Source organism: Musca vetustissima, unplaced genomic scaffold (assembly GCF_032173495.1).
Source record: "Musca vetustissima isolate MV318-11 ecotype Yass unplaced genomic scaffold, APGP_CSIRO_Mvet_v1 utg8130, whole genome shotgun sequence".
In the NCBI taxonomy this organism is placed as follows: domain Eukaryota; kingdom Metazoa; phylum Arthropoda; class Insecta; order Diptera; family Muscidae; genus Musca; species Musca vetustissima.
The window spans coordinates 259,857-282,113 of record NW_026883078.1 but is presented as its reverse complement, the minus strand read 5'-3'; the positions used below and the strand labels follow the sequence as shown (position 1 = coordinate 282,113).

Below are 22,257 nucleotides of genomic sequence, written 5' to 3'. Positions count from 1 at the left end.
TTTGTCTAGTGCTGGCCTTTTTTCATGCAGAATCATATATTACCTATTGTGTTTATATGTCTAGTTTTTTTCCAAATTGGTGATTATGTGGTGCAATCGCGCATATTATTTGATTTTTAGTTCATACTGATTATTTTAATGCTTGAGTAATAACGATTAAAGTACATCCGTAAAACAAAAAATTATTTTTAAACTTCAACCAAAAAAAATCAATTTCATGAAAAATTTTATTTTTGGTACTGATTCTCAATGTGATTTAAATAAATTAAACAGGTCATTGCTATCTTATTTTTTTGAGAACAGCAAACTATAGAACATGTTTCAGTTATTCTAAAATTTTCAGTTTACAAAAAAAGTGACTATACCACATTACCAACCTATACCACATTTGCATCACTTCCACTATATATATATATGTATATAGGCCATCTGGGGGTATAAATAAATGAGTCCATTTTATGTTTATAAAAAAATATTACGTTATATATTCTATCATGTTTAAAAAAAATACATTCTATCATGTTAAAAAAAAATTACATTATTAGCATCGTTTGTTCCTACAGGAATATTGATAATATATGAATGGATGGATGTGTTGATCTAATTTTCCAAATTACTTGATAAGATTTTTGATCTAGGGTTTACATAATAAGTAGTTATCTCTTTATATATCTTCTGATACAAGGTTGAGCCTTTTGTTTTGATATTGTTCTTGAAGAAGCCATCCTCCTCGTCAACGCAGAGTCTACAGTAATCATTAGCATCATGGTCCCATTTACTGTTAAAGGACCTGATATTGCAATGACCAGTCATTACTCTTATTCATCTTTGCTCATGTTCAACAGTGAGTGTATCATTTTGTTAGACAGAGTCGGCCATTGCACCTATGTTCATTGTGCCAAAGTTCATAGACTCTTTCGGCGAAGAACGCCTCAAAGTTCCGATAAAGATGAAATATGGGTGGTTTGATTGAGCCATCAATTGCTAGATCTGTAGATTGAGATCCTCGTCTATCTAATTTGTCTGCTCAATTGTAACTTCAGTAGAATTTAAATCATAAGAAAATTTACTCAAAAAGGCTGTATATGTTAAAAAGTCTTTAATTCACTCAGCTCATACGAAAATACATTGAAGGATATGGATTCACTCCACACTAATCAATTCATTTGCGCTATCTTAATTATAATTTCGAATCCTAAGGCGAAGTTAATTTAAAACATAAGACAATGTCATCTTTCAATTGAAATCCCCACACAATTTGGTTACACATATCAACAAAATACAAAAAGATTCAAAAAAGAAGAAAAAACAGGGAAAGTTAAAAAATATATTCCAAATTGAAACAACAACCATCCAACAACAACACGAACAAAAACTTATATGAATACACATAAATATTCTAGGAGTGAACTGGTATAAAGATGGCCAAAGGCAAACATCCAGTCAGTCAGCCAGCATATTCAATGTCTGTTAAAACACGACTACATTTCTACACTCATACCTCCGATCTATATCTTGTGCAGCTAGCTGGCATCTAAATGAAATGCCAAAAATATTGTTAATATCAGACATTTGCACTTTTGCTTGAAAAGATGAGGCAAAAGGCCATAGAAATTATGAAACAGAAAACCCCAAACAAATGAAAACATAATAAAAATGAAAAAAATAAAAAATGATATGCAAAATAGCATTCATTTTATTATACCGGGTCGGGGGTTAGGTTGTTGAAAACACATGTACGATAAATGTAAGCAAAAAAAGTCTCAAGAATTTTGTATTCAAAATGCTTCAAATAATAAATGACATTTTAGCCGATGAGCAAGAATGAATTGAAGACATATGTATATGATTATGACGAGCTTTGACCCTAAACCGGATAGAATGTTTTACTAGAATTTATCGAAATGTTTAAATCATACAAATAAAAAACATTAAATCCATTGTATCTATTTAGCATATTTAAATGCCCTCTTCTTAGCAATGAAATACCATAAAACACATATTAAACCAAAATAAATCATTTAGAAAATCCAAAACAAAAGTAACACCGAACACAAAAAAAGAGAAACCGAAACTGCAACATAAAGGTGACTGGCGTAACGACAATAAACTTGTTACAGACACAACAGGCTGGATGGCAGGCAACTGCACCCTCTTACTCTCACTGGCCGACTGATATTGGAGGACAATGAACACTACTATCTCTCTCTCTCTTCTCTAGATTTCTCCAATAATAAAACTCATACAATTTTTCGATTGAGCCATATAATGAAAAATGAGTGTATTTTTATACAAGGTGACTCAAAGCCGCCACTACATCTGTGGTTAGGTATCAAACCCACCAATCCATCCATGTGCCACAGCCAGCCAACCAACAAAATGAAACAGAAAAGTATCATTTCTGTGTATACACTGGTTTCAAATTGGAAAATTTTATTGGGTTGGTGGGGTATACAAGCATTTTAGGTTACAACAATTCGTAGTTAAATGCAAGAAATTGTAGTATTTTCATCCCCGATATGACAAATAGTCTGAACTCTATTTGGTTTTCATGGAATGTTGAAGGCAATTGAATTGGTATTGAAAAAAATTCAAATACCCTTTAAAATTCTAAAGCTATTTTTTTGTTTAATTTTCTCATGGTTTTTTACTTAATTTATCATTAGTTCGACGCTAATTTGTTTTGTTATATTTGGCTCCGTAAAACATCCAATTTATGTCCATAAAAATATAGATGGTTGCTGGACATATTTTGAATAACAAAAATTGTATTTTGAGTTGTATTCCCAGATGATTAGATTTCTTTTACAATTGTTTCCAAAAATAACAAAATCCATAGTTGTTAACTGTTCAGAATCACTGGATCACTGGAATTTAACGCTAAAGAAACTCCCTTAGCACTTCATACAGAACTAATCTGAAATCCACGATTTCTCTGGACTTGATTTAAGTGACCTGACCCAAATAATGTGGTTCAAACAATCGGACGTTTGCATTCACTATTGTTTTTAGACAATCGGCTTAGATGACAGCCATTTGACAAAATGAGACTGCAATCGAACACTTCGCTCTCATGGAACGATCTAGCACACCATTTTTATCCACTCTAATTACATTGTCTTGCAATTAAATCCGATTTCGTTTTGAAATTATCATAGAAGACTTCGGTTTTTTTTTCATCTAGAATCCGTCTTTATATATATACAAACCGTTTTAATAATAATTAATTACTTTCTAATCATCTGATATTAAGCTCTTAAGGAATATAAAGTAAAATATATAGGAATTCAAAAAAACAATATCTGGACAGAACGATCTAGCGTTAAACAATGGGCCAATAGCCGAACATTTTAAAATATAAATATAAATTATCAAAAAAATTTGTATGACTCATTCCACTGTCCCTAATATCCCTGTGATGGAGGACAAAAGTGGAAAAGAGACCATTACAAACATTGTATGTAATATAAACTAACACACACACTTGAAAACAGTAAGTACATAAACACCAACAACAGCAGCGTAGATTTAGGACATCCATTACTATGTGCAACGACGACGACGACACTGGCGACACATCGTTTCCTCTACACAGCTCGGTGTCGTTTGCTTGCTGCTCTTGATATAGCCGTAGTTCTGGCTGTGGCTGGCTAACAACATTTTACAACATTTTAAATTGAGGTTATAATTTTTCATATAAGCTTAGCATTTATACAGCCAAATACCCGTTATAAATGTATTCTCAAGCCTATTGACTTGCATGTCTTTGGTTGTAATCATAATAAAAGAAAAGGTCGTCTTGTGGTCATACTTCTACGGATCTTAAAAAAACAATGAACAGTAATATGAATAATTATGTAGTATGTCCGTTGTGTAGAGCAAAAGGACAAATAGAAATTGAATTGTTTGGTCCAATTTGGTATTGCACCAAGGTTTTATTCTGTTTTATTTACAGCAGGCATGAGGTAATTGGAATCCACGAGTTGATATAGCCAATGAGTAACAATTATTTCAAATTATTTGCAAGTTTAGTTTGTTTACTTTATTGAATTTCCAATTATTGATCTATTTTTTTAATTCTTTAAAGATATATAGTCGCAATCTCTACAAAATATTGATTTCGAAGCTTAAATTCTCACATACACACAGCTGGTAATATAGAATGAATGGCAATACCATTTCGTATATTAACCTCCATGTGTATAAGACGATCATCATCAATGCCACAGGATAGTTCTCCTGTCGGAACCTGCAGAGCTGAGAAAAATATTGAAGTCTTTTTACAATCCACCGAACATGAAGCTTCTATTTGATCCTTATTTTTTTCAGCTTCCGACGGATTTATTTCCTTAATATCCAAATTCTTATATGTTGTTGTAATGGTGGCCATTTCAGTTTCCGCCACAATATTCATTTCTCCCGCCGAAGTGGCATAAAATATTACCGTAGGCGATAAATTCTTGATCTTATCGATGAGGCCACGCATCAAACGATTTGAGGGTACACTGAGAGACAACTTTGAATTTGGCTTCTGTGGCAATTCGTAGAAGTCCCATTCACTGCGTGGTATAACAGTCACCGGTACATCATGAAAGGTTTGACGTAATTGATTTGAGCTTTGGGTTAAAACATCCACTTCAATTCTGAGACAGGGGAATTGTATATTATGCAATTTCAATTTGCAGCGCCGGGCATTTGAACGCAATGACGATAGGGCCCGACTCAAATCGATCGGAGAGGTTGAAAGCATAATTTTGGGATGATTCTGGTCGGCCAATTCAACATGATATTCGGAAAAATATAACTTGGCATCAATGTCTACCCATACCAGGGGTGCTGTGGTGCCCGACTCTTCATTGGCGATAAAATGAACTTTGTCAGTTTCAATGTTGATGACACATTCCTTGGTCAGTTTGGATAGTGTGATAACAATATTGAGAAATTCGCGCATATATTCTGCATCATCCATGGCAGCTTTGAATTTCATCTTGCTGTGTTTGTATGTGTCTATATGTAAACTGAATCCTGTTTTGATGCACAACAACAACAACATATGAAAAAACGGTATGGAAAATGAAACCAAAAACCCAAATATATTAAACAAAAGTAATAAGTGAGGAAAATGAAAGAAACATTAAAAATATATGAAAATGTAGACATTTTCTAAGTTATCCACTACAATGGCTAGTCATTATCCTGCAAAAAATGTAAACATCTTTTATACGGTCCACGGAACGTTGTAAAAAATACAATAATGTAAAGTGCTGACTTTAAAAACTACAAAGGAACAAAACATTTCCTCGACACAGGGGTCTACGATCCGAAACGAACCGACTCTTACTCGGCCAATGTCTACCACCTCAGCCTCAACAAATAGGACTGCTTCAATAACATAACATCGGGTTGGGTTACTCCATCCTGGAGAATGGTTTCCTCCCTTACAATAGTTTCTTGACACTTTTTCCATAACAGAAAGTAATTTCGCAATGAAAAGCACACACGTTCTTTTAGAGTCAAATAGATTTTTTATTGTGACGAAATAAGCTAATGCGTGTGAATTACCCTTTTCCAGATTACTCTGCCTGTAGTAGGAAGTTAAAATCCGATGAATTTAGGATGAGTTCGATTCAGGTGTATACATCTCATAACCAGATACAATTTTTTACGTAGAAAAGAAAAAAATACTATCATATAAAACAAAAGATTAACAGAATAACCACCTTGAATTTTCCAAAATGTTTATGTCGCATTGCCGTTTCTTCCCCCACCGTACAAAAATGATTTGACAAAATAAACGTTTAAGCACATTGTTATTTGTTTGCTTCTTCTTCTTTCTGATAAATTATATCAACAATTAGCGACCTTTTTTTTGCTTTTAGCATTTGGCATGTTTTGCCATAATCGAAAGTGCTCCCCTCAGATCCCTCTTCAAACAAACAACACAGCTTATTTTTTACAATAACTTTTTAATATTTTTTTGAAAATATTGCACATAATTCAATTCGTATTTTCTTTATGAACTTTAATATTAAAAAATTCACTTACCTTTAATGGGAAATTCTTTAATTATTTGCGATTTTTTTTATTGATTTTTTCGACAAATTCACGGAGCTTGTGTCGTCCCGAACAGGGATACGTAAGTAGACTTTCAACTAAGAACGTTGCAATGAAATGAACGATCGGAACCAGGATAGATTTAATAAGGTTGCCGTATCAGTCACAGCTGTTGGCCTCAACAATGAAGATTTATTTGACGCTTTTGCCGTACTAAAAGCATCTACTAGATTTTACTACTTTCTTCGATATCATAACGGAAATTTCGTTATCGTAGTAAAAAGTAATAGATTCTTGCAGTACGGGAACAGACCAAAAATTTAGTATTTTTTACTATTTTTTCCGATATCATAATGGAAAATTGTTATCGTAATAAAAGTTATACAATTACGCGGGTTCTGGAACAGTCCATTTATTTATACATTATTAGGAACTTGAAAATAAATAAAATAATAAAGGGCTTAGCAGAATGCTCGCGTTGAGCCATCCGTCGCGTTATATATTATCGAAAATACAACAACCCTTAACCCTTAAAGCGGTGTACACACTATCATTTTTGACTGTCAGCTTTTTTATCGATTACTGACTGTCCAACAACCATAAATATTTTTGTGGTTGCCTGATGAATGACAAACATGTGAGACCACACTATCAAACAAGCAAAATTTGGGCAAGAGTGCCATTCAAAAATGCTAGTGTGTACACCGCATAATACCATGTACAGACGAACGTTGTTCGCTCTCTCATTCGTTGTTCGACCCTGAATTATAAAGTAATTACTTAGTTCCCCATACAAAATTGTGTGAGCGAACACCGACTTTTGTACGTTGTTCAATTCGAATCACTCTCTGAATCACCAAAAATGTTGTCCCATCTCTAACAATTGAGAGAATTTATCGAAAATAAATTAATTTTGACAGCATGAAAAAATTTTTAAAATTTTCAAACTTTTTCAGTAAAATTGAAAATGATGAATGAAAAGTAACCACAATTCTAGTTTTTATATATGCAGAAGGATGTAAATTTTGTTGTCTACATAATGCAATGTGCATTTCTTTCCCCTTGGTTCTAATTAGCGTACAAAACGAGAAACTAAAGTGGGGAAACCCAAACAAAAATTCTCCCATTTTTTAAATGTGACATTTGAGTTGAGAAAATATAAAAATGTATTGAAAACAACAATATTTTCAGAAAAAATGGAAAACATGAATTAAAAGTAAAGTGATAGGGGTTGATATTATAGTCAGGAGAAAGAGAATTATTTTTTCTATTTAAATCCATAAGTTATTTACGCAAACATGTTACAATTTTGGTGTGAAACAAGAAACAAAAATTTTGAAATAAAAAAACTCTGATGACATGAATTAAGAATAGTGTTGTATGAACGGGTTAATTCATATACGTAATTCTGAGAGCGAACTACGTTGTTCGAATGCCCGTCAGAACATGGCATAAGAGTTAAATGCCAAGTTGCTCGCATAGATTTTTAACACAAAACTTTAATACAAAAACTTGAAAAGGACTACCAACAAAATGAACAACGGAATTTACAATTTGAATCCATTTGATTTACTAAATCCAATACACTGTAAATGTAATATTATTAAATCATTTATTTATTTAATACTTGAATTCCTTTTTCTATTATCCAAAATAAAACATTTTTGTTATCATCGGCGATTGCAAATTAATAAAAATCGATTTTAGTGAAGGTTTTTGTTTTTTGCACAGCCGATTAATCGAACGTCGAATTAAGTATCCCTAGTTTAATGACTGAATGGTTTGTGTGTGTGTAAAATGATTCTGAATGTGTGTGTGTGTAAAAATAGTATAGTAAATTAAGAAAATAGTGAGAAGAAAAAAGAATGAAATTGCTCGCAAAAAATAAGGGGATAAACAATTATGAATGAAATTAAATTTGCGAGAAAATATGAAATGGAAAAGTCAATTTTTCTATAAAAAGTGTCAAAAAATATTTGCTGCAAGCGAAAAATTGATGAAGTTTTGGTAAATTGGTTTTGGGAATACCAGAAAAAGGTAAAACCGGCTACCAATTGTCTGAAAACTGCGTTGTACGTGTGTGAGTTTGTGTGCAAATATAATTTTTGGGGGTGTTGTGGCTTTTTTACAACAGAAGAGAACTTAAAAGTTTTTCCTGAGGTAAGTTGTTGTAATTGCCAAAAGTAACATAAACATATTTTGTTATTTCATATTTTCATCTTCAAGATTTTTTCGCAAAAAATTGAAAGAAAAATGTTCGCTAGACTGGTCTAAATATAAGAAGAGCATATCAGCTCCATTGTTTAAGCGACAGAAATTACATTGACGGGGACATCATGTTGTTGGCAACTCCAGGGCAGACCACCGCAACAGCATACAGTACATTGCACAACAATACCAATAACAATACGGGCAGCAATAGTACAACAACAACAAATGCATCAACAACAAGAAAACAAACAGCTGTGAATATGTCCTCAGCATCTGCCAATCATCCACCAGTTAACAACAAACAAAACAATTTATCCTCAACTACCACATCTTCCACATCGTCGTCAGCATCCTCAGCATCGTTGTCATCGTCATGCATAAAATCGAACAATATAAATTCCCTCAAGAATCACAATAGTTTTCATTTCCAGTCACCGTCAGCACTTAAAAATGTTTGTTCTTCCAATGACACCAAGACCACCAACAATCCACAGCAGCAGCTTCCGCAACAACATTCCCTAAAAACTACAGACAATTCCAAATCATTATCATTTATAAACAGCCTAAAGGATACAGTGCAAAAGGTCTTTGTGACCACAGCAACAACACCATCCTTGGCCAGAAACTGTAATCAAACCAACAACAATATCACAACGACATCATCCACGATTAAAACCACCAACTCCACCAACAGCGACAGCGGCAGTACTGTCAATCACTATAATACCTCTAAGACGTCCACCAACACCACCACATCATACTCCAATATTAATGTCACCTCCTCGTCATCATCCACAACGCCTGTGGCCAGCACATCGTCTATAAATGTATCTGCCGCAGTGGCTCGCAAAAAAAGCGTTTCACAGAATCTAGGAGTAAAGCCGAGATTACACACCATACCACCAACAATATTACATCGGTGTCCCGAGGAGCGGCAAAAAACAAGCAGCACTGATAGTCTTGGAAAGGAAATGTGCCATTTTAAGCCAATACGTAAGGTTCCCACAACGCCATGGAAAAGGTATGTCGAATTGAATTGTATTTTTTAAGCATTTCTTATTTCCGTTCTGTGTGTTTTTTTATAGTGGCAGCAAATCTCGTGGCAGTTCTCTACGTTTTCCCAAAGCAAATCTTGCCACAAGAACAAATGAATTTATTTTAAAATCGAACTGTGATGTTAACAATAGACAGAAGAAGAAAATATCTGTAACGAAAGTAGCTCCGAATGAAAGAAATGAGACTGCCGATATAGTGGCTGGTGATAACAACAACGAGGAACAAGAGAATAGGGAATATTATGAACATTTTAAACCAAAGCCCAGGTATGTAAACATCAGGTAGATTTGAATTTCCTGAGTTCGTCACTTATTTTACTCCCCTTATAGCACACTTCATCTGTTTGCCGAAAGTGAAACGCCTAATCATCAATCGGCATTTGTTTGTTTGGTGGGACACATGAAAAATCTAATAAATATCCAGTCAACTAAGATGTCATCAGCAAAAGGTGGTGACATAGTGGATGGAGGTTCACGAAATACCCGAACTGTACGCACAAAGGAAATGGCAATTTCTTCACAGATTACTGAGGGTTGTAATATATTTAAATCACCAGCGCCAGCATCAGCTGTAACTAAGAAATTGGATATCGCCAGTGGAGGAAAAAACAGTGAATTATCGGGAAAGGTAAAAAAAGCTAAAGGTCGTAAACAAAAATTAAAAGGTGCCAAAACAAATATTGTACAGTTGATGAAAAAAGAAAAAACTCAAAAAACTTCAACTGCAGCACCGGCTAAGGATGCTGGACATCCAACGGCTGCTTGCCAAGGCCAAGAACTCAACGAAGTAATAGAAAATAAAAATCGGAGGAATAAACGTAAACGGAAACTGACACCAGAAGCCACAAGCAGCGGCAAGTCATCAACGATTCCCCCTAAAAAGGATAATTTGATTGTACCAGCCACACCCACGCTAAGATCGATGACAACAGGTAGCCATAGTGCAAAACCACAACTGGATGTTTGTACGACTAGAAATAGTCAAATTGGAAAACGTTTTGAAGCCAATTTGTCTAGAGTTGGACAACAACGTGTTGGTAATTTTTCGCCACCTTTAACACGATCCCGACTGAAGCAAATTATGGGCCATGAACAGAGAGACCTCCAAGTCAAAACATTAACTCCAACAGCAACCAGTATCAATGCTGAGAAAGGCAAAAATTAAACATGCCGAAAAATGTTGGAAGAACGGTATAGATATATATTTTTTTAAAGAATAACTTAAACTCCCGATTTTAATTAACAAAACAAAAAATGTTGGGAAGCAATTTTAATATCTATTTGAATGGAATGGCCAATATATTTTGTATTTTTTATATTATTGTGTCGTTTTTTTGAATCAAATTTTCACAAATAAATTTGTCAGTTTGAATGTCGCAGTATAGTTTACGGATAGCCATTATTGAATCTTATTCGCTCATTTACCATGAAACATATACAGAAAATAACACTGGTATGTTCTAATATTTTTCAATTTTGGCAATATTCAAATTTGGAAAATTTATGTTTTTTCTACTATTTCCTATTTTTTATAAAAAATAGCATATTTAGTAAATTCGTATACATCTACATTTAAAATTCACAACTAAGATTGAACAAACTGAGGTTAGTAGTGAAGATTGTTCAGAGGACAATTTATTTCTAACGATTAGAACTAACATTTGTCAAAATTTTATTAGTGGTTCTAAGCTCAAAAGATATGATAAACAATTAATTTATATTTTTCAACACAAATGTTGTGTGGTGTGTTCTTTATATATAAACATTTTACTATTAGTTTTTCAATACAAAAAAAAAAAAAAAAAAAATAAGGATCTCATTCGATATGGCGGCCTTTCATTCACAGGTGGATGTTGATTCAAAATTATCCCTATATCCCACAATAACTATAATAATATTATAAAACTTATACTTTTATAAAATTACACAAAAACACCTTAATCATTAGCATACCAACCAAGAAGACGAAGAAGAAGTATAAAGTATTAAAGACAACAAAACAAAATTTAACTCAATTAATTTTAAGAAACAATGATAAAACAAAACTTAAATCCTAACAATAAATTAAAACTGCAGCTACATAAGAAATTGAATTCAAACCCCCAGATTAACAAAAAATTTAGCAGAGAAGAACTTTATACATGTGTACTTTTTTGAAAGAAAAGAAAAAACAAATCAAGAAAACATTATTATAACAGTTTCTTTTCTTAAATCTGTAATAGCAAAAAAAAAAAATAAATAAAGAAAATTGTATGAATACAAAGCATAAAAATGTAGTGAAAAGTTTTTGCATCAAGAAATACAAATTTCTTAAATACAACAACATAAATATTTCCTATAATTTATTTTTATGTTAATCTATGATTAATTTGTCCTATCCCTAAGTATTTGTGTTTATGCTTTACACATACAGAAAAAAACATAATTTGTTATGTAAAAAAAAAACAAACAAACAAAACCAACGGAACAAAAACTATTGTGTGTTGTGATATTAAATGATGAGAAATGTTTCTTTTTTTATTATTTTAGTCTTTAGTCTTATTTATATATAGATATATGTATATATGTCGAAACACATATGTAGAAAAACCTATCTATATTACAATTAATTAAAATGCAATTTTCTATAAGTTATGTTAAAATCTAATTTTTACATATAAAAACAACATTAACGATATTTCATTTAATTTAATTTTTCGTTTTTAAAATTGAAACAAAAAACACACACTTTGTCAAAGATAATTTGATTATCTTTGTGTTTTATATATATACAAATTGTAATCTCGTTTTTTTAATACATATGTATCTTTTTACCAAAACGAAAACATAAAAATAAAATAAACATTTTTGGCACTGATACCGGCAAAGTTTTGAAAAACCATAGTGGATATTCTTAACAATTTTTAAAAACAAGAAAGAATTAAATCATACAACATAGTTTATAGCAGAGGAATAAAGAACAATTGTAAAAGGCAAACTGAAAAGAAAAAAATAAAATAAAAATACAAAATAAAAAATTTCAAGAAAATAGAAAACCAATTACAACTTGAATTATATATATGAAAAAATATAAATATATCTAAATATGTATAAAATTAATAAGCCACTACTTATTACAAAACAAACAAATAAATAAAAAATAAATTCAAAACAATGGAAACAGTTTAAATGGAAATCTATATATTTTTATTTGAAAGTATTAAAGTATTAATTTCCTATAATTGGGAGGATAATGTATCCAATCAATGCCAATGGATAGATTTTGCAATCTGACATCAGCGATAAGTCAGTCAGCAACGACTCAACGGTCAAAAATGATACAGACATGTCCACTCTAACATCAAAGACAAAGAGGAAGAAATTGTAAAACAAAAAATAAATGGATACTGGATTTAAAAAAAAAAAATTAGGTGGAGCCTTGGACCACAATTGGCGTGGAGTTTTAAAAGATTTTTATGCGGAGCCATTAATCACAATAGACATAGATTTTTTCAAGATTTTTAGTTGGAGCCTTGGACCACAATAGACGTGGATTTTATAAAGATTTTTAGTTGGAGCCTTGGATCACAATAGGCTTAGAATTTTTAACGTTTTTTTATGTGGAGCCTTGGACCACAATAGGCGTGGATCACAAAAGGCTTAGATTTTTTTTAACGTTTTTTAGGTGGAGCATTGGACCACAAAAGACGTGGATTTTTTAAAGGTTTTAGATGGAGATTTTTGGGGGAACCTTGGGTTGGATGTGATCAAAGAAGATTCCTACAGGCCGATAACAATATTAAATCAAATAGCGAAGATTCTTAAAACATTGCTACCTATTAAAATCTCTAATTTGCTGGTATTCCACGTTTTCCTTACCGCGTCATTGAGATGATAACAGTGAATGATTATGTGTTCCATGCTTCCGTACCCTTGATTGATGAATTATTCTATTAGTAATATTTTTGTTCATTTAGTCTTATTTGTCTATACGAGTGAAGGGTCACGATGCTTTCCTCAAGCTTCATGTTTTCTTTAGAATTTCGACTACCAATTAGCTCAAGGTTCGATAGCCTGCATAAGTATACCGCGTATGCAATAGGATTGGAACAAGAGCAACTCAAAACTCTTGCTGGAATACTTGGAAATCAGAAACAGACATAATATTGAACGCCAATAAAGCGATTTTTTGATCTACACATGAAAAAAATCCATCCTACAAATCCATCAATGTTCTGGAATGCAACTTATTTTACAATATGAATTTATTATTTTAAACATTAAATAAAAAAAATAAACATTAATCAAAATGATTTATTAATCTCTATTCCATGAATCTCATTCCTCCTCCATCACTATCATTTGCTGTGGCAATATATCCCATAGATCTTTTAATTTATAATTATCCCGTATACGTTCCATGGCAAAGCCCAATTCCTTGCAATAGACCGGCTCACGGGGTGGTTTTTCTTCACCCACCATAAGGCTGCCCTCAGCCAGATAGGTATTTAACTTTGAATTAATTTCCTTTTCTTGACGTTCATCGATTTCCTGAAATTCTTCCACCTTAAAATCCTTGCGATGCACTGTCTCAACAGTCGAACGTTTGCGTAAATCGGGTGAATCATAAACAATGCCAAAGTTAGGATTTTCCGTATACACCGTGTGTAATGAAACTAATTCTTTAAATATTTCCGTTAGACGTTCCGTGGGATCTATGCGAAATCCCAAAACATAACCACCACCTGTTTCGGCAGTTTGTATAACCAATGCGGGACCATATTTAGATTCACGTATTCGTATCTGAAATTCGAGAAGATTTACTTTAAAATCTGTATAGTTGGGTGGGAAAAAAAGAGATCGGCCTACATTGGCTATTTGTATATAGGGTAGACTGATGTTAAAGGTCTCATTGGCATCGGCATACCATACCACGCGAATATTGGTAACCACAAAACTGCCTAAATTTCCTTGATCACTGCTTAGATTCCAGACACCATTCACTTTGTTGATAACCTGTTCCTGTGGTAGAATAATCAGTTGGCCAGATTGTAAGATTGCTCCTCGCAACTTTAAATCGCGATACAAATAGGTACGTTGATATAGTCTGTAAGGGATAAACACAATTGGATCAAATTTCAAATTCAAATGTAAACACCAAGTTCCACACTTACTGATAAATATCGAATACACTTTGAAATATGGGCATATTTTTGCGTTCCGTTTCTCCAGATACATCGGTAAATAGGAATTCAAAACGCGTATTACCACCAATGGCCAGTATGTACAGGGCCAAACAATTGCCACGTACTTTGTTGCTGGTCATTTTGGTATTCATATTGGCAATGCGTCCATAGCCAATGGCTAAGGTTGCGGGAGGAAGTCAATTGTGTAAAATCAAAAGAGGCAGTCAATTTCAATTTATTACATAAAAGAGAAAGAATTTCTTTTTTCACTTACATAAATTGAATTTTTTGTGTACCAAGGAATACCATATTAATCGCAAATTGGTAGCCAGCAGACGTCCCGAATCTCCAGGATTACCTTTGGTATCTTCTATATAATAAATGGTCGATATCACTTGTTCGCCATTACGCAAATGCTTTTGCCTACAAAACTACTAATTAGAAATTAACGAAAAATATAAGTTGGATTGTTACCCACACATTGGGAGTATCAAATTTGATTTCCTTATCTTCCCACAGCAGATTGAACGGTTCCACAGATTCCATTGGTAATGTTTTGTTAATAAATGCTGAATGTAGAAACAGTTTGATTGCTTTTTTCGACTTATAATTGTAGTATAAAGGTTTCCATTGGACAATTTCGTTACTAGGCAACCATATAATTGGTGTTGAGGGACAAAAGAAAAGTTTGTAATATGACACAGCGACTCGAAAATGTTATGTCAAATAATGTGGATACTTTTACAGAGTTTGATTTCATTATCCTGTCTAAAATAGTTATGTTCCAAATAAGTTTCACATCAAATTAATTTTTTTGATTCATTTCTTTATTTATCTTATAAAAAATGACTTTGAGTTTGTAAAAAAATGATTATTTAGTATATATATGTGTTCTTTAAAGAAAATTTGTTTAGCATTATTATCTTTAGGTAATGGAAAAAATGCTCGGCACTTATAAAGTAAAAATCGTTATAACTAATCAAGGAAAAAATTCTAAATTTAATTTTATTTATGTATATATATTAATATGAACTTAAATCAAATATGATATAGCAGCAGTATAACAATAATTATTAGCCAATAAAGTGAAATAAATTAAATATGCCTAGCAAAGAGTTGTAAACATTGGAAATGCTCATTAAATACCAAATATATATCAAAAAACAATAATGGGAAAAAATTAAAAATAAAAACAAAAATGCAAAGTAAAATATTAGAAAAAAACTGATTTATATATAGAAAATATATATTTTTGTATGTATAAAGAAAGCACACAGTTAAATGAATAATATTGCATAAACATAAGTCGTCCGTAACAAGGTAATATAATAATTTTTGTTTTTTTTTGAAAAATATGAAACAATGTCAACTATTTATTACTTGTAAAATAAGTAACATTTATATTGATGTATAAAAAACAGCTTGTCTTAATATCACCTCTAACGGAAACGGATTTTCTTCGTTTTGTTGGCTGCAAGCTGAAATAACTTTCGCCTAGTCGTTTTAAACCTAAAGTGTATTGCCTATTCTTTTGTTTTTTTGATTTTTGTTGAATCTACATTATAATTTGAGGTTCTGGTACACTGGCTGCGATATTTTTATGCGGCAACACCTGGCCACCGTTTATGTATATTTCATCTTTAACAATGACATCTTCACCCAACACCGTGGTACCCTCCAGTCGGACCCAACGACCGACTATTGAGCTCCAACCAACAATACAGGAATCCAACCAGGAGTGTGACTTAACAATAGCTCCTTTGAGTATGGTAGAGCGTTTAATACAGACACCATCCTCGATGACAACATCTGGACCAATTGTAACATTGGGACCAATTCGACAGCCTTGACCAATTTTGGCTGTGGGGTCGACAAGAACATTGCCAACAACACCCGGACCAGTGTAAAGATTAGCCGGTTGTTTTTGTCGCACGGAATTCAAATAGAGACACATTCCTAAAATGAAAGAGGAAATATGTGGATGAGAAAAATAATATAATCAATGATAATGTTATAAAATGGAAGAGCTATGGCATCTGCATTGCATTCGTTTTGATAAGATAATAGCTATTCGAAACAATAATATATGTATTTGTAAACTGATAAGAAGTAATTTTGTCTTATTAATTTTTAATGACACTATTAAATGCAATTAGAGACAAGATATTCGATCAAAACAAACACACAATATACCATAATTGGTACTTAGTGGAATCCTGTTAGCAGTTAGCAGACTTCCACTTTTGATTTACTATCGATTAAAATATATTATGGATAACAATCTAATGTATTATAATTCGGAATGTGGTCCATATTAGTGTAGAATATTATATTGTTGTCTCTGAATAGCGTAGAAGTGTCATGTGGCACAAATACACTGCGTTGTCCACAGTTCAATTGTGTAAGCTTCCCTTTCTTCTGCATATTTTGTTCCTCATGCTTTTTAAGTTTTTAGTACTCCTGTAATTTTAATGGTTTTTATTTAATCAAAGTAGGTCATGCATCTCGTGATCTTGCGCTTAGCACCTGTTAACTTGATTCTTATCAAAGTATCATTTGGAACAATATGAAAGACATAAAGTCAAACAGCAAAACAATGATATTCCCGGAAACAATTTTAATCAGAAAGTGAAGAACACAACATAGATAAAAACCATATTGATATGTTATTTTTTAATTGTTAATTTCCTAGAATGGTATCTTATCTAAATATTGAAAAGTATTGCATACATTTTAATTATTGATTTTTATGGGTGAATCACCAATCATATATTACTTGCTTTACAAAGCGGTGAAATCCCGTTCATGAAAAAAAAAACAAATGTTTAAAAAACCACTACATTCATGAACAAATAAAATGTCACACACACCACAACACAAATGCTAACCATATTTAATATTTACCCGTCAAAAAGTCTTTTGGTTGACCAATATCCATCCAGAATCCCGGCAATTCCATGGCATACAATTCATGCTGTTCAGCCATTAGAGGAAATACCTCCTTTTCTATTGATGTGGGCTTAACTTCAATGCGATCCAACACGGATGGATTAAATATATAAATGCCAGCATTGATTTTATTACTAATAAATTCTTGTGGTTTCTCTATGAAACTTTTGATGCAACCGTGTTCATCGTATAACACTACACCATATTTGGAGGGTTCTTCTACTTTGGTCACGACTATTGTGCCCTCCTTGCCGTGATTGCGATGGAATTGTTCCAATTGTTTGAATGGGAAGTCGCAAATGACATCCGAGTTTAGAACATAAAAAGGTTCATTGCTGGCACTTAAAATGTGTTTAGCCAAGGCCAAAGGTCCGGCAGTTCCCAGCGGTTCAGTTTCATGTGAAAATATCAATTCTACGCCCAGTTTTTCTGCTTCGATTTTTAATTCTTTTTCCATTTGTTCAGCACGATACGATACAGCCAAGATGACCTAGTATATGATACATGGAGAAACAAAAGATTATTGGATTATGAACCACACACTCTCGTATATACTTCAATATTGCATAACTGCAACTTACCTGAATACATCCCGCACTAACCAATGCCTCCAGTTGGTGCAGTAATATTGGCTTATTGGCAAACTCCACCAGTGGCTTTGGTGTGCTCAATGTTAGCGGACGCAATCTTGTGCCATAACCCCCAACTAAAATTAAGGCTCGTGTTCCTTTTGTGACTTGAGGCGATGACCCACACATGATGTTTGTTATCAAAATAAATGTTCTGTGGAAATATTGAATGTAAAATAAAACAAAATCTCGTTTATGACACGTCAGTCTTTTGCACTTGTATTTTCACTGCACAACAATTTTCTTCCCTCCTGCACCGTCACCCACAAAAAACAAACAACTAAATGCCTTATTTTTTTCGCTCTGTAGTATTTCCCAACTAGCCAACAAAACAGGTCATACAACAACAACTACTAGCACCACCAACGATAAAAAGTCTAATTGTTCTCCAACTGATAAGAAATAAAGTTTAATCAATATTTGATGTATTTTTTATTGTTGTTGCTATTGTATGCCGGCATATGATGTGTGTTTTTTTTTCTTCAGAAAACGATTACCCTCGCCAATTAGATTCTTCTCTTTGTTTTTATTTGTTATTGTCTCTCTTTCGCGACTGTGTCAACACCCTCCTTTTTTCAGATGTAAATTGTTTATTTGGACGATGATGGTGGCCTTATTACAACGTACAGTAACAACAACAACGGCGGAGTATACAAACCAATCAAAAGATGTCACGTACTTTTTGTTTGTTTCACAATTTCAGTTGTCAAATTTCTGTCACATATAAAATGTAATTTGATGTTTATTTATGGAACTCTACTAGATGATGTAAATACTATTATATTTTATTAGAGAACTTTGTAAAAAATTAATTTCTATTACAGATTTAACAAAAACACAAAACTTTTGACGTTTATTCGCCTCTGTGTTGTATAGAACTTAGAAAGCGAAGTTGGTCGTAGTGCTTGCAGCACTTCAGAACCTAACGAATTGAAAAACGTTCCAGATGCAACGAATTAGTGCATTGCCCAATAAACAGGTCGCAAGGTAGATATACAAGGTAGCCGCATCGGCGAATTTCTACAACAAACATCGGTTGTTGTATTTTGATATGTCAAAAATATTTTGCCAAAACAAACAGATTGACAAGATTTTTTTACACAAATTTTTGTAGAAAATGTTAATAAAAGTATTGCAAAGCTCTTCGAAATTCGGAGATTTTCATTCATAATTTTGTTTTTTAATTTTTTGGTTCAACATTACAACAACATTTTTGACATTTATTTGTCCAACAGCTGGGCCGATGCGGCTACCTTATTAAATATACCTTGACAGGTCGTATATAAGCGAAATGATTACACGCGAAATATCAAAATGCTTTCAATTTTTACTGATTCGAAAGAAAATCCCTCAAACTGTCAAATTTTTTGTTTACGTTTTCACGCGATTAAGAATAAAGGATAACGGCGTCCAAATACAAGCTTGACTCTGATAGTCCTTTATAAATTGACAATTCATACGAAACCAACTTAACAGGAACGGCCTGCATTTTCGTATGTGTTTCCACCTTTAGGCATAATTGTCTATTTTGTCTAGGAAAAGACATGGGATAGTGCAAAATCAGCTGATTATTATGGTTTCTGTAAAATTAACGAAATAAATACTGATTTTAATAATGATTTAATAAAGAGTATAAATAATAAAATTACAAACATTACCAAAGCGACGTTTTTTTGCTAAAACAGCTTGTTGAAAACAAAAAAAAATCGTTGGGTATGTTCAGTGCTCGTTTAAGATCATAAACTGCACACATGGTATAAAAGGCTTCATGCTAAATCTACCAACCAAATACAAGTTTATGGGTCATACAATTTATTGCTTTGCAATATATTTCAATTAATTGAAGTTATTTTTGAATTTCTCTGTTTAAATTTGAAAAGTTTTATCAGTTTTTGAATATAAAAAATTATTATTGGTCTTGCAGTACGGGAACAGACCATATGTGTAAACGAAACACACAATTTGGGTTCCATAGATCGAAAAATGTAGTTTATAGGGATTTCAAAACTATAAAACGTATCGATTACTGTGTTATCGAGTGGATGGCACGTAATTAGTGTTGACGTAATGTAAAACAGCTGATTTCAGAAAAAACAGTATAGCTTTAAGCAAAAACGGAAATTTTTCTTACAAAAAATAAATTTTAACTTTTTAAAAATTATATAAAGGTATTTCAAGTAAATATGTGTGTGATAAGAATGTGTTATTATTAAGCAAATAAGAAATATGTGTTATATTTGCAATGTCATCGTCTGGATTTGGTGGCCAAGAATAACTTTGCTCAAGAGAACTACGCGAAAAAAGGCGCCAATTTTTTTAGTTTAATATAGAAAAATTTTTTGCAGTCTGTTAATTATCTATGAATTATATCGTTGCAAGGGTCACAATGCTGTGTAGTCATGGGCCTCATATACCAATTGGTACCTAAATATTCGAACTTAAAATGGAAATGTACACGCATAAAACACGAGTAAGTGGCGCTAAGCAAAACCCCAATGAATGAACACAAATAAGACGCCAAAAATCAATTTGAACAAAATAATGCCACAAAGCAGCAATACATTTCATGCCAAATTTCGAGGATATCATCACAATGAATGCTAAAGTAAATGCAACAGAGGCAAACGGCAAACATAATCGTCCAACATATAGACGATATATGATGACATATCGCATCATAGTTCAAACGGCAGGGAATACTTCGATCAATTTTCTACACAGCAGGCGCCATCTTTTCGTAAAGTTGATGCTGTTACGGGGAGAGAGTATGGCTTGTTTCTTCTTTTGTTGTCGTCGTGGCTATGGAAACGTTAACAGAAAACGAGGTAGGTACTAATTTGTGGTAAAAATTTTTCTTGGGTAATCGGAATTATCTATTACTATCTTTTATAGCTGCTAGATCGTGTGAATACTTTTTTGGAGCGGTGGACTGACAGTAGCGGTTGGAGGGGATAATGGTAAGCTTCACATAGTATACAGTATGTAAAAATTTTTGTAAATAATATACATTTAGAATTTTTGCTCAGACAAATTATAACAAAAACGAACCTAACAGTACGTTTACATTTAACCGGATTTCGTTAACCCAGTGGGTTTCAATTGTCATTTCCTTTGCATATAAGTCAAATAAATCCTCATAAAGTAGGTTAACCCGGTAAAAAGTTCTAATGTACAAGGAGTTTAAACATATCCATACAAATGTATATTTTCTGTGTTTAATTTAAGGTTCGGTCACAGACAATTTTTTTAATTTAGTTTTAAAGCACATAGTCGTTGTGGGCCTGATTACAAATATATTTTATAGTCCTTAATCGATACCACAATTGCATTTAAACCCGACCAATCCAGTATTTGTGTTGTTGTGAATGTCCAATAAGCTCTTACCCATTAAGCCATCAATCTCTTAACAGATTCGAGCAAATTATTAAAGCAATGTCTTTTGTCAAAAAGGCAACATGTGCTCTACTTTTCAAATTGTTCCATTGCGGTACTGTTAAGTCAATTATAATTGCAGCCAACATATTTACTAAAACTATCATAACAACCTCATACCATTGCCAATATTACAGGTATCCTTTGATTTCATTTAGCCTTAGCCCCCAATGGTATGCGTGCTGTGTGCGTGTGTGGGAGCAAATATTAAACAGTGACAAGCTTGTGAAGCCACACGGCCGGTCGACAGACAAACGGACAAGTGATTATAAAGTACACTTGTGTTAAAAGCGACCAAACAGTGAGAAAGGAGCTCCAGGCATACGCGCTTCTTGTGAAAAACGTATTCAATTCAGTAAACAATGTTTGGCTATATAATGGTCATTTTTCTTTGCGTCGATTTGAACAAAGTAGAACGTTTGCTTTAAGCCATCCTCTCAAATCCGGGTCCTTTATGTTAGCTATTAAGTGGTAATTTTTAATTTACCCCCAGCTCTTATCCGACAAAATACTGCTTGCTTGCTTGTTCAACATTTCGATTATTAATTGTGGTTCCGCAGCGTTTTTAAATATTGTTTATTTGCCATTATAAATCATGGCATTATCAGTCAGATACTGTGGACTCGATGGATCTGTCCATTAAAACCGCAATCAAATCGATATTTGTGGTTGCAACTGGTGCTGCCGTGTTGTTGCTGCTGCCTGCCTGCAAATGTTTAGTTTTGCATTTGATTTCGACATTTGCTAAATGCATTCGGACAC

At 32.9% G+C, this 22,257-nt stretch overlaps 3 protein-coding genes across 3 annotated transcripts; all 3 read right to left on the bottom strand.

Annotated features, from left to right (window-relative positions):
* Nucleotides 1–4,132: 4,132 nt before the first annotated feature.
* Nucleotides 4,133–5,001, bottom strand: LOC133329828 (checkpoint protein HUS1). The gene has a single exon (XM_061538289.1). The coding sequence runs from the start codon at nt 4,985–4,987 to the stop codon at nt 4,136–4,138; it is 852 nt and encodes a 283-aa protein (XP_061394273.1). The 5' UTR covers nt 4,988–5,001; the 3' UTR covers nt 4,133–4,135.
* Nucleotides 5,002–13,637: 8,636 nt separating this feature from the next.
* Nucleotides 13,638–15,078, bottom strand: LOC133329827 (Bardet-Biedl syndrome 5 protein homolog). Its single transcript, XM_061538288.1, has 5 exons — nt 14,964–15,078; nt 14,760–14,908; nt 14,474–14,663; nt 14,169–14,406; nt 13,638–14,102 (listed from the first exon to the last, which is right to left on the bottom strand). The coding sequence occupies exons 1-5, from the start codon at nt 15,029–15,031 to the stop codon at nt 13,638–13,640; spliced, it is 1,110 nt and encodes a 369-aa protein (XP_061394272.1). The 5' UTR covers nt 15,032–15,078.
* Nucleotides 15,079–16,029: 951 nt separating this feature from the next.
* LOC133329823 (mannose-1-phosphate guanyltransferase beta) lies at nt 16,030–18,192 on the bottom strand. Its single transcript, XM_061538286.1, has 3 exons — nt 18,016–18,192; nt 17,390–17,924; nt 16,030–16,441 (listed from the first exon to the last, which is right to left on the bottom strand). Exons 1-3 carry the CDS (start codon nt 18,190–18,192, stop codon nt 16,041–16,043), a joined length of 1,113 nt encoding a protein of 370 aa, XP_061394270.1. The 3' UTR covers nt 16,030–16,040.
* Between the last annotated feature and the right edge of the window lie 4,065 nt (nt 18,193–22,257).